Source organism: Panulirus ornatus, chromosome 25, assembly GCF_036320965.1.
Source record: "Panulirus ornatus isolate Po-2019 chromosome 25, ASM3632096v1, whole genome shotgun sequence".
Lineage (NCBI taxonomy): Eukaryota > Metazoa > Arthropoda > Malacostraca > Decapoda > Palinuridae > Panulirus > Panulirus ornatus.
In genome coordinates this window covers 1,725,765-1,739,699 of record NC_092248.1, presented here as the reverse complement: position 1 = coordinate 1,739,699, position 13,935 = coordinate 1,725,765, and the positions used below count along the sequence as shown (strand labels likewise).

General features: G+C 46.8%; 1 protein-coding gene across 6 annotated transcripts in view; it reads right to left on the bottom strand.

Annotated features, from left to right (window-relative positions):
• Window positions 1-891: 891 nt before the first annotated feature.
• The window catches only part of LOC139757158 (uncharacterized), a 178,832-nt gene continuing 165,788 nt past the window's right edge, over window positions 892-13,935 (bottom strand). For all 6 annotated transcript variants that reach the window (XM_071677264.1, XM_071677267.1, XM_071677266.1 and 3 more), the window contains 3 exons: window positions 10,500-10,630; window positions 8,324-8,751; window positions 892-5,304 (listed from right to left, as the gene is read on the bottom strand). In XM_071677264.1, the coding sequence (XP_071533365.1) occupies window positions 10,530-10,630 (101 nt within the window). In that variant the 3' untranslated portion in view covers window positions 892-5,304; window positions 8,324-8,751; window positions 10,500-10,529. The remainder of the gene's footprint in view (window positions 5,305-8,323; window positions 8,752-10,499; window positions 10,631-13,935) is intronic.

The following is a 13,935-nucleotide window of genomic DNA, read 5'->3' as shown; positions in this document are numbered from 1 at the left end:
CTTTTTTGAACATGATTCGTACATAAACATAGGAGTATACTGGAGTTGAACTTTTTTGAACATGGAATGATTCGTACCAGAAACTTTTTGTGCAACTTTCTCCATTGTGGTTTGGGATTTGAAAAGTGTCAGTCATTTCATGAATGGTGGAACCTCTTTCAGGCTGAACACAGATGTTTCAGGGGTATGTTTAGTATGCCACGGGCTTCTGAGCGCTGTAATAGATTTCTCAGCATTTGAAGATTTCAGAATCTATAAAAAGCACATTGTAGCATTGAGAAGTATTTTAGGGTATTCTTAGATAATTGAGGAATATATCACAGCATTTTTGTATCAGTGAGAAGTATTTCAGAATATTCTTAGGCATTAAGGAATATTTCATAGCATTTTGTAGCACTGAGAAGTATTTCAGGATATTCTTAGGCATTAAGGAATATTCCACAGCATTTTCCAGCATGAAGTGTTGCGCAAAATCTTGATTCTTTTAAAAGCAGTTCTTCAGCTTAGGATCAGTATTATGAGAGCATATGTATTCTTCATTCAGAATATGCAAATTAGTAGAATTTTGTTCTCTCTGTTCTCTGAGGGTGGCGGGGTGTGTGTGGGGGGAATGAAACAACGAGGCTACATCTGCAGTGTTCTTTGTTGATAATGAGAACAGACAGGGTTTCTACACACACACACACACACACACACACACACACACACACACACACACACACACACACACAGATGCTCCCGGATATCAGAGATAAAGTCGGCGTTGGCACCCCCTTCGGCCCTCGAGCGCTACGGTACGGCCCTTGGCAACGATGGCGACACGTTTTGACCCGGCCCTGAAAGGTCAGGCCAGAGCATCATGCGCAAATGGTTTTAGGGGGAAGAGTGGGGGGGGGGGGAAGAGTGGGGGGTATTTGTCATGCCTAAGGGTCGTATTGATGTGTTCAAGGGTCGTACCGGCGCCTTCGTCCTTGGAGGGTCGTACCGTCGTGCTCACCGGCTTAATATAGAAGTCTGTAATGCTTGTCTCCTCTTCATCCTCCTCCTCCTCCTCCTCCTCCTCCTCCTCCTCCTCCTCTTCATCTTCTTCTTCTTCTTCTTCCTCCTCTTCTTCTTCTTCTTCTTCTTCTTCTTCTTCTTCTTCTTCTTCTTCTTCTTCTTCTTTTTCGTCTTCCTCCTCCTTTTCCTCCTCCTTCCTCCTCCTCCTCCTTCTTCATCTTCATCTTCTGCTTGTACCATCGTCCCTTCCTTGCATCACCTTGGCTTTTTCTTCTTTGCTCCACTTGTCCCCCTTCTCATGCACCACATGGACCTCACCTCTGCACGTGCCGTCCATACGTCTCACGTCTTCATTGAACACTTCCACACACGCCACCTCCCTCTGAACCTCCTGATCCACCTTTTTGCGATCTGGCAATAGCCTGGCTCTCGGGTGTTGACCACAAGAACACAGCAACACAACTCGGTTGCTCTAAACACATGGAGAGAGAGAGAGGGAGAGTCGCCTTTAGGGAGGGAAGTCGGTCGCTGAGAAGGACACACCTCGAGTCATTGACCAACAGTTTTCTTTTGAGCGTTGGCCACCCATTGAGAGAGGAGGGTAGGCGGTATACACCCAGTGGTGGGAACTCTGTCTCACTTGGGGGTTCAGATCCCCCCCCTCCTGCGTGCCTCTGTAGGTTCAGAAATCGTGTGGGTGAGAAATAAGATCACGAGGGACCAGTTTTTAAGGTTTGAAGGGCCTCCACAAGACGTTACCCCTTGGAGGTTCGGGCTAAAGCGGAGCGAGAGGAGAGAAATGGGATGGGTTTACTTTTGGAGGCTCAGGGCGGCTCGGGTTTACTGTTGGAGGTTCAGAGTGGCTCCTCCATTAAGAGGTATTACTGTGGTTGGGGACGGCTGATGAATAGTTCGATAATTCACGAGACTTATTAGAGGATTTCATGCTTTATGCGTTGAGGGCGGGGTGAGAGTTGCTGTTTGGAGGAGGGTATTAGAGGAAGAAGTCCTTTGGAGTTCCAAGGGTTCTCAAGAGGCGTAACTATTCAAGATTGAAGGGGAGGGAAGTGGGAGTCATCGTGTGCCGTCTACAGAGATCGGGAGGTGGTGAAGGAAGGGATGTAACAAACGCTAATGTTATTCAGACATACAACCTTCGTTTTGCTGAGTTATCCATGGCTTGAGAAGAGGCGGATGGTGATGTATATTGGTAGAGGGATATGAATACACTGAGGGTTCCAGATTGAAGCCTGATTATTTGACCCTCTTTGTCGTCGGTCACTGATGGAAAGTAGAAAGTGCTATGCCATCTTGGAAGGTGCATGGGACTTCCACCATTGTTGATACCACAGGCTAATGATGAGGAGGAGGCTGACAGGCATTATCTTGGTCGAGGATACTGGCTGGACAGAAGCAAGTTACCACTCTTAACCCCTGAGAGGAAGGATGAGGAAGGAGGAGGAGGAAGAAGGGACTCTGTCGCCTATTTGAACGTGCAAGTTACCACTCTTAACCCCCTGAGAGGAAGGATGAGGAAGGAGGAGGAGGAAGAAGGGACTCTGTCGCCTATTTGAACATATAGAACTTCCACATGGCATCCTTTGAGGAGAGTATGGACTAGACAGACTAGGGTGGGGTCATACCACCATCTTGGGGTCAAGGAGCACCATGCGAGAGGGAGGAGGGAGGTGGGTTACTCCTCGTAACTCGAGGAGGAACAGTGAGACGGAAGGGCGACCCGTCGTCTTGGGAGGGCACGCCAATCTTGGAGAAGCCTGTCTAAGGCCCCATCTTGGAGGAAGCTCCCTAAGCCTCTCACCACGTCAGAGGAACCTCGCTTGGACTGGATCCACCATCTTGGAGGTGCTATGAACGGGTCCTCCACATCAAGCCCTCCTCTTCGCATTATAACCTACAGGAAGTACTATGATCTGCGCTACGGTAATACGCCCGGCCTCCATGGGGCCTCCATAGTTCACTACCACACACCAGAGGGATCCCGGGAATAGTGGAGACAGAAAGAAAAAGGAAAAAAAAATAATCTTATTAAAAACTGGGTAGGAAAATACACGTTTTTTTGTTTCTTTTTTTTCATGGATAATGATGACTTCGGTGATGGGAGGTTGGGGATGGGGATAATACAAAGCAAACGTGACTATGAAGAACACTGGGAACTCGATCGTAATAATGATTTCACGTGAATTCCTTTGGCTCTTCTATATTTTTCTTCCTAGTGTGGCCTGGCGCACGGGCCAGCGCCACTGATATGGTTTGGTTTACGTTCCGGGGAAGACCAGGATGGACGCGGCGGAGTCTTGTGCCGCCGCTGAGGTATGGCCTTCAAACTGCTGGTTCTGTGGTTACTCACTCGCTCACCTGCCCGCCCGCCCGCCCGCCCGTCCGCCGCAACACTACCTCGCGCCGTTGTCCTCTAGTTACGGCGACGTCTGTGGCGCAGGGCCTCCAGTTCTTGTACCCTCTGTGGCGCAGGGCCTCCAGTTCTTGTACCCTCTGTGGTGCAGGGCCTCCAGTTCTTGCACCCTCTGTGGCGCAGGGCCTCCAGTTCTTGCACCCTATGTGGCGCAGGGCCTCCAGTTCTTGCACCCTCTGTGGCGCAAGGCTTCCAGTTCTTGCACCCTCTGTGGCGCAGGGCTTCCAGTTCTTGCACCATCTGTGGCGCAGGGCTTCGAAACTCTTGCACCGTCTGTGACTGAAGCCCTCAGATATTCCATTGCACTTAGTCCTATAGCTGCCACGCCTCTGTCCTGAACCTCTTGGCGAGGACCTTCATTCTTCGCACCACCTTGTGAGGAGGCCGCTTCCTCAGCTCGGACACCACTGTAGAGTTGTAGACCCGGCTGCAAATTTGTGAAGTCTGTAGCTGCAACCTGATTATTATACCTCAGCCAGCTTAGCAACCCCCCCTGATTAAGCCTCCACTATTACCCGGCTCAAGCCGCCCTTCAGCTTGAAGCCTTCAGTTGGCAGCTGCACCTGAGGTCTTCACTGTCGACTACTGGTGAATGAAGCCGTCCAGCTGTATGCCCGGCACTACATCGTCAGTTTTACAGACAGGTTGGGTACACACCGCTGCAACACTTGGTGATTTCAGTTCTGCCCTGCCCCCAGCTGTGCAACACTACATAAATTTACTGCGAGGCCTCATCTAGCTGCTGCAACACGGCCCACCCACTGCTGCAACTACTTGGCACAAGTCCTCCAGCTGTGTAAAACTTCTCCGTTCTCCTACGCCGCTAACAGGCACTTACAGTTCTCCAGCTGTGCAGACACTGTACCTGAAGTTCTCCAGCTGTGACACTTGAACTACGTTGTACAGCACTCACACTTGGATTCAGTCCCACCTGGCACTGACATTCTCCAGTCGCATCACCGCACTAGTCACAGTGGCACTTCCACTACAGTCACCAGCTGCAACACTTGGCACGACAGTTCCTCCAGTTTCGTGCAACACTGGCACTACGTTCTTCAGCTGCTGCAACATTGACATACAATCCTCCAGCTGCTGCAACACTTGGCACTACAGTTCTTTAGCTGCTGCAACACTTGGCACGACAGTTCTCCAGCTGCTGCAACACTTGGCACGACAGTTCTCCAGCTGCTGCAACACTTAGCACTACCGTTCTCCAGCTGCTGCAACACTTGGCACTACAGTTCTCCAGCTGCTGCAACACTTGGCACTACAGTTCTCCAGCTGCTGCAACACTTAGCACTACCGTTCTTCAGCAGCTGCAACACTTGGCACTTCAGTTCTCCAGCTGCTGCAACACTTGGCACTACAGTTCTCCAGCTGCTGCAACACCTGGCACTACAGTTCTCCAGCTGCTGCAACACCTGGCACTACAGTTCTCCAGCTGCTGCAACACTTGGCACCACAGCGCTACAGCTGGTACAGTACCTGGGATCCTAAAGCCTCACTCAGCTGGTGCAAGTGGTTGTCATTCGGAAGACGGAGGACCCCAGGAGAACCAGCTGGTTTCGGGGTTCCTTAGAAGGTAAGTGTCAGGTGGGTCTTGATGCAGCTGGTGCCATCGATGCCGTCATATCGCAGCTGGTGCTGTTATGCCACAGCTGGAACCACTATTGCCATCATACCACAGCTGGTGCTGTCGATACCATCATACCGCAGCTGGTGCAAGTACACCATAACTAGTACCACCATGAGACCCTCGTACCACAGCTGGTGCCTTCGACGCCATCATACCCCAGATGGTTCCTTCACACCACAGATGATACCATTATACCGCAGCTGGTGCCTCAGCTGGTTCAGGAGTCCTGACACGCCTCCTGGTAATAAGAAAGCAAAAAGGAGTTACAACGAAGACAATCCACTAAGCTGTCTTAAGATTAGCGTGAGGGAAGGAAGACTTGACTCAATGACGTGGTTTGATGTAAGAAGTGTGGCAAAGAAAACGTAGTTTTAGCTTAAGAGGTGTAGAAAATGCTGTCACTTTATCTTAAAAAGTGTAAGAAATACTGTAACTTTACCGCAGAGGCGTATATATTATTGTAACTTTATCGTAGAGGCGTAGATATTATTGTAACTTTATCGTAGAGTTGTAGAAAATACGGTAACTTTATCTTTAAGGTGTATAAGATACTGTATTTTCATCTCAGAGGTGTAAAAAAGAAACTGTAACTTTATCTTAGAAATGTAAAAAATACTGTAACTTTACCGTGGAGGTGTAAAAGAATACCGTAACTTTATCTTACAGGTTTGGAAAATACTGTAACTTTATCTTAGAGGCGTAAAACGATACTGTAACTCTATCTTTAGAGGCGTAAAACGATACTGTAACTCTATCTTAGAGGCGTAAAACGATACTGTAACTCTATCTTAGAGGCGTAAAACGATACTGTAACTCTATCTTAGAGGCGTAAGACGATACTGTAACTTTATCCTAGAGGCGTAAAACGATACTGTAACTCTATCTTAGAGGCGTGAGGGAAAAAATTCGTGTTATGTTCGAAGTGTGAGAGAAAAAAGACTAGTTTTATTCTAGGTGCATAAAAAGAATATGTAGTTTTAAATTTACGGCGTAAAAAATAATAATGAAAAAAAAAAATGCATGCAACACTGCTCAGGCACACGTTACATTTGTACCGTGTGTACAACAGGAAGCCATGTCCGCACTGTACATTTGTACTAACACACGAACAGGAAATCAGAACCACAGTGCAAATAACAGAGTAGTTTGTGAGGATTGATATATTTCCAGGTTAACATGACATCACCTTTACGTTAACATGACATCACTTTGAAGTTAGCATGACATCACTTTGAAGCTAACATGACATCACCTTGAAGTTAACATGACATCACTTTGAAGTTAACATGACATCACTTTGAAGTTAACATGACCACTTTGAAGTTAACATGACATCACTTTAAAACTGACATGACATCACCTTGAAGTTAAGTTTGCATGACATCACTTTGAAGTTAACGTGACATCACTTTAAAGTTAACATGGCCACTTTGAAGTTAGCATGACATCACTTTGAAGTTAACATGACATCACTTTAAAACTAACATGACATCACCTTGAAGTTAACATGACCACTTTGAAGTTAGCATGACATCACTTTGAAGTTAACATGACATCACTTTAAAGCTAACATGACATCACCTTGAAGTTAACATGACCACTTTGAAGTTAACATGACATCTCTTTGAAGTTAATATGACATCACTTTAAAGCTACCATGACATCACCTTGAAGTTAACATGACCACTTTGAAGTTAACATGACATCTCTTTGAAGTTAATATGACATCACTTTGAAGTTAACATGACATCACATCACTTTGAAGTTAACATAACGTCATATGTAAACACATTCCCCCGAGACAATGTCCTCTCGTGTAAAAGATTTTCATTGTTTTCAGATTTCGATTTTTTTTCAGTTTTCGAAATTTTGGTTATTATCTCGTACTTACGATCACCACTCAATGAACTACACACCTGATTGATACCACAACTCAGTAACCACACACCTGGCCAGCATATTAACGCATCACCACACACACACACACACACACAGCTGGCCAGCATATTAACGCATCACCCACACTCACCACACACACACACCTGGCCAGCACCATGACGCATCACCCACACACACCTGGCTAGCACCTTGAAGCAACACCCACACACACCTGGCCAGCACCATGACGCAACACCCACACACACCTGGCCAGCACCTTGAAGCAACACCCACACACACCTGGCCAGCACCATGGCGCAACACCCCCACACACCTGGCCAGCACCATGACGCAACACCCACACACACCTGGCCAGCACCTTGACGCATCACCCACACACACCTGGCCAGCACCATGGCGCATCACCCACACACACCTGGCCAGCACCATGACGCATCACCCACACACACCTGGCCAGCACCATGGCGCAACACCCCCACACACCTGGCCAGCACCATGACGCAACACCCACCCCAGCACCATGGCGCAACACCCCCACACACCTGGCCAGCACCATGACATAACACCCCCACACACCTGGCCAGCACCATGACGCAACACCCACACACACCTGGCCAGCACCTTAAAGCAACACCCACACACACCTGGCCAGCACCTTGAAGCAACACCCACACACACCTGGCCAGCACCATGACGCAACACCCACACACACCTGGCCAGCACCATGACGCAACAGCCACACACACCTGGCTAGCTGCATGGTGGCACTGCCAAGGACAGACAATAACTTCCATAATTTCGTTATTGGATAATGATGTATCATTTTCCACGCGTCACGAAGATATCATAATTTACGTACAATGTTTCAGTGTTGGGTTTGAGTAATGTTGTCTTCATCAGCTGCAAGATCGGGGTTGACACAAGCTGGTATTCGAGACTTAACTCGGTGTCGAGACACTGAACGAACCAGTCTCTCTCGCAGCCTCTAGACCAGGATCCCAACAAGGGGCTAGTATCATCTTATGAGTTTTCGAAGCTTCGAGTCCCAGCTGCGTGTGTCGCCCGCTAAGAGGATGATGTGGGGGAGCTGGAGGCTTACTGAGACCACTGAAGCCTGGTTCGAACCAGCGACCAGATGGCTTCGGCGAAGACGTGCCATCTTCAGTGACACATTGATGAAGAACATTGAGGAAAGTTATCGGTCCTCTGCCTTCTTATGTATTATATCTAGTTTGCAAGAAACTTTTTCTCAGTGTCCATCGTATATACTGGCCACCCCTAAAGCATCCCACAAGGGACCCCCTGACCCCCAAGAGAGAGAGAGAGAGAGAGAGAGAGAGAGAGAGAGAGAGACTTACTTCGTGGCTCCCACAGGCCAGCCTGTTGGAGTCGTGTTCTCCAGTGTTCCAAGCTCCACCAACGTCGCTTCAGGCTTTTCCAGTGCTCCAGGCTCCACCAGTGCTCCAGGCTCCACCAGTGCTCCAGGTTCCTCCCGTGCTCCAGGTTCCAGCAGCGCTCTGCCCTTCACCACTGTTCCAGTTTCCAGTCCCTTCACCTCTCTCGCATCTCGAAGGAATCCAATGTCTTCGTCTGTTCCAACGCCCGCTGGATGCTCCCCTGCCGACCTGCCTTGGTGTCTTCCAGTGTTCCAAGCTCCAGCAGTTGTCTGGCCCCTACCAGTGCTCCATGTTCCACCACCGGTGTTCCAGGCTCCACCAACGGTGTTCCAGGCTCCACCCCCGTTGCTCCATGCTCCACCTGCCCCAGCGGCCACCATCTGCCCCACCTGTAATGACATGGTTTAAGTGTTACATGACTCCAGGGTCTCCCAAAGGACGTTCACGTGAAAGTGTTCAGTAAAGCTGACACTGTCAGATGAAGCTGTTGAATAAGACTGGCAGTATCAAGCGAAGCTGTTAAATAGGACTGGAACTTCCAAGTGAAGCTGTTCAGTAAGAGTGGAACTACCAAGTGAAGCTGTTCATTAAGAGTGGAACTACCAAGTGAAGCTGTTCGGTAAGAGTGGAACTACCAAGTGAAGCTGTTCTGTAAGAGTGGAACTACCAAGTGAAGCTGTTAAGTAAGAGTGGAACTACTAAGTGAAGCTGTTCAGTAAGAGTGGAACTATCAAGTGAAGCTGTTCAGTAAGAGTGGAACTACCAAGTGAAGCTGTTCGGTAAGAGTGGAGCTACCAAGTGAAGCTGTTCAGTAAGAGTGGAGCTACCAAGTGAAGCTGTTCAGTAAGAGTGGAGCTACCAAGTGAAGCTGTTCGGTAAGAGTGGAACTACCAAGTGAAGCTGTTCAGTAAGAGTGGAGCTACCAAGTGAAGCTGTTCGGTAAGAGTGGAGCTACCAAGTGAAGCTGTTCAGTAAGAGTGGAACTACCAAGTGAAGCTGTTCAGTAAGAGTGGAACTACCAAGTGAAGCTGTTCAGTAAGAGTGGAGCTACCAAGTGAAGCTGTTCAGTAAGAGTGGAGCTACCAAGTGAAGCTGTTCAGTAAGAGTGGAACTACCAAGTGAAGCTGTTCAGTAAGAGTGGAACTACCAAGTGAAGCTGTTCAGTAAGAGTGGAACTACCAAGTGAAGCTGTCCAACTAAGCTTAGTACGGCTTATTGCCCCTGGTTATCCAGTCCACCAAATCTCTTTCTATCGCTCCGGACGTTTAAGCTAAGCTGGAACGAACACGTCAGCACCATCATCAAGTACCTCCTCCAGCTGTCGCCTCAAGGTTCTCCTTGGTCTCACAACACTTGGCCTCCCTTACACCTTAACTCGAGAACATCTACACAAGTCTCAGTCTTCTCATACATACGAGTGCCTCTCCTCTGTTATCTCTCCTTCCCTCGCACTCACATGTACTCTGTCCATCAGTCACCTGGGCATCGTCATTCAGCAGTTCGGGACACATCCCGCTACTGAGATCCCTCGTCCCTTAGTTGCTGTTCGGCACCAGAACCACATGGAGCCCATCCGTGCTCGTACAGACCGCCACAAGAACACTCCTATCCCAACCACTATGAACTTCGTCAACAGCCAGCCAGCAGACTGTACATCAACCTCCACCATAGTTGTCTGTGGGAAGTCTACTTATCATCTTCCATCCATCTCTCATTCACCACTTCCATAACCCTTATAACCACAGTATGTATGATCTATGTATTATCTCGATACTTGAAGGCTACAGTGCTCGTAATTCAGTGAACAGTTCAGTCTCTCTAAGGCTCTGGTTTCGTTGCATAGTATACGCCAGGTAGAGAGTAGATGTGGGCATGTGAGGCCAGTGCTTGTTTGGTCCTGACGCTGCCTTGTTAGATGAGAAAAGCAGTTAGGTATAAGAAATTATTATTGTTATTATCATTATTATTATTATTATTATTATTATTATTATTATTATTATTATTGTTGTTGTTATTATCATTATTATTATTATTATTAATATTATTATTATTACTATTATAATAATTTTTATTATTATTATTATTATTATTATTATTATTATTATTATTATTATTATTATTATTATTACGAACTCACCGGAGAGAGGGCCAGCCAGGTGGCCTCAGGTTAGGTCCAGGGGATCTTCCTGACGTGGTCAGCGCTGACGTACACCTTCAGCGTCAGGAGGTCGAAGGGCAGGTCCTCCCCTCGCCCGTTTATCGGGATGCCTAACAGACGGGGGAAGATATGTTATCAGTACGGCGAGGCAGCGCCCTGTGGCTAGCCTTACGCGGGGGTACGAGACCTGGCGAGTCTATAGTCAAGACGAGAGTCAGTACTAGGCTTACTAGTGGCAGTCATGTACAAGGGGTACGAGGGGTTGGGTTTGTATGGGGAAAGGATGGTTGGTTACCCAAGTGTCATGCAGGTATTGCTGCTTCATGCAGCTCCCCGATGACGTGACCTGTGGGAGTGGATGATGTTAACATGACCTGTGGGAGTGGATGATGTTAACATGACCTGTGGGAGTGGATGATGTTAACATGACCTGTGGGAGTGGATGATGTTAACATGACCTGTGGGAGTGGATGATGTTAACATGACCTGTGGGAGTGCATGATGTTAACATGACCTGTGGGAGTGGATGATGTCAACATGACCTGTGGGAGTGGATGATGTTAACATGACCTGTGGGAGTGGATGATGTTAACATGTCCTTTGGGAGTGGATGATGTTAACATGACCTGTGGGAGTGGATGATGTTAACATGACCTGTGGGAGTGGATGATGTTAACATGACCTGTGGGAGTGGATGATGTTAACATGACCTGTGGGAGTGGATGATGTTAACATGACCTGTGGGAGTGGATGATGTTAACATGACCTGTGGGAGTGGATGATGTTAACATGACCTGTGGGAGTGCATGATGTTAACATGACCTGTGGGAGTGCATGATGTTAACATGACCTGTGGGAGTGGATGATGTTAACATGACCTGTGGGAGTGCATGATGATAACATGACCTGTGGGAGTGGATGATGTTAACATGAGCTGTGGGAGTGCATGATGTTAACATGACCTGTGGGAGTGCATGATGTTAACATGACCTGTGGGAGTGCATGATGTTAACATGACCTGTGGGAGTGCATGATGATAACATGACCTGTGGGAGTGCATGATGATAACATGACCTGTGGGAGTGGATGATGTTAACATGACCTGTGGGTATGGATGACATTAACATGACCTGTGATAGTGGATGACGTTAACATGACCTGTGGGAATAGATGACGTTAACATGACCTGTGGGAATAGATGATGTTAACATGACCTGTGGGAGTGGATGATGTTAACACGACCTGTGGAAGTGAATGACATTAACATGACCTACGGGTCAGAATACGACCAATACCCACAATGGAGAAAAATCTGTCCAAAGACTGACACATTTCACCAATATTAATCAGTTTAAAATCACGGATTTCCACTTCTGATATAACAGGCAAGATATGCCTTACAACCACAAAAGAATCTCGACATGTAAAGATATTTTCTTTGCCACCGCAGCCATCTTGGTTGTATGATTAAGGGCACCAAATATAATTTTGTAAGTTATTTTTGCCACCTTAGGCGTTTTCTTGCCTAGCGAGGTATATAAAGTTGGAGTTTGACAGATGGACGTGTTGCCCCGACCCAAGCCGGTCAGCAAAAGCAAAGACGTTTGCCAACGTAACTGAACCAGGTCAGATGATCAACATAAGTGGTAGTTATTATCATTATTATTATTATTATTATTATTATTATTATTATTATTATTATTATTATTATTACTATTATTGTAATTATTGTTATCATTATTATTATTATTCTTATTATTATTGTTATTATTTTTTATTTTTTTTATTATACTTTGTCGCTGTCTCCCGCGTTTGCGAGGTAGCGCAAGGAAACAGACGAAAGAAATGGCCCAACCCCCCCCCCCCATACACATGTACATACACACGTCCACACACGCAAATATACATACCTACACAGCTTTCCATGGTTTACCCCAGACGCTTCACATGCCTTGATTCAATCCACTGACAGCACGTCAACCCCTGTATACCACATCGCTCCAATTCACTCTATTCCTTGCCCTCCTTTCACCCTCCTGCATGTTCAGGCCCCGATCACACAAAATCTTTTTCACTCCATCTTTCCACCTCCAATTTGGTCTCCCTCTTCTCCTCGTTCCCTCCACCTCCGACACATATATCCTCTTGGTCAATCTTTCCTCACTCATTCTCTCCATGTGCCCAAACCATTTCAAAACACCCTCTTCTGCTCTCTCAACCACGCTCTTTTTATTTCCACACATCTCTCTTACCCTTACGTTACTTACTCGATCAAACCACCTCACACCACACATTGTCCTCAAACATCTCATTTCCAGCACATCCATCCTCCTGCGCACAACTCTATCCATAGCCCACGCCTCGCAACCATACAACATTGTTGGAACCACTATTCCTTCAAACATACCCATTTTTGCTTTCCGAGATAATGTTCTCGACTTCCACACATTTTTCAAGGCTCCCAAAATTTTCGCCCCCTCCCCCACCCTATGATCCACTTCCGCTTCCATGGTTCCATCCGCTGACAGATCCACTCCCAGATATCTAAAACACTTCACTTCCTCCAGTTTTTCTCCATTCAAACTCACCTCCCAATTGACTTGACCCTCAACCCTACTGTACCTAATAACCTTGCTCTTATTCACATTTACTCTTAACTTTCTTCTTCCACACACTTTACCAAACTCAGTCACCAGCTTCTGCAGTTTCTCACATGAATCAGCCACCAGCGCTGTATCATCAGCGAACAACAACTGACTCACTTCCCAAGCTCTCTCATCCCCAACAGACTTCATACTTGCCCCTCTTTCCAGGACTCTTGCATTTACCTCCCTAACAACCCCATCCATAAACAAATTAAACAACCATGGAGACATCACACACCCCTGCCGCAAACCTACATTCACTGAGAACCAATCACTTTCCTCTCTTCCTACACGTACACATGCCTTACATCCTCGATAAAAACTTTTCACTGCTTCTAACAACTTGCCTCCCACACCATATATTCTTAATACCTTCCACAGAGTATCTCTATCAACTCTATCATATGCCTTCTCCAGATCCATAAATGCTACATACAAATCCATTTGCTTTTCTAAGTATTTCTCACATACATTCTTCAAAGCAAACACCTGATCCACACATCCTCTACCACTTCTGAAACCGCACTGCTCTTCCCCAATCTGATGCTCTGTACATGCCTTCACCCTCTCAATCAATACCCTCCCATATAATTTACCAGGAATACTCAACAAACTTATACCTCTGTAATTTGAGCACTCACTCTTTTCCCCTTTGCCTTTGTACAATGGCACTATGCACGCATTCCGCCAATCCTCAGGCACCTCACCATGAGTCATACATACATTAAATAACCTTACCAACCAGTCAACAATACAGTCACCCCCTTTTT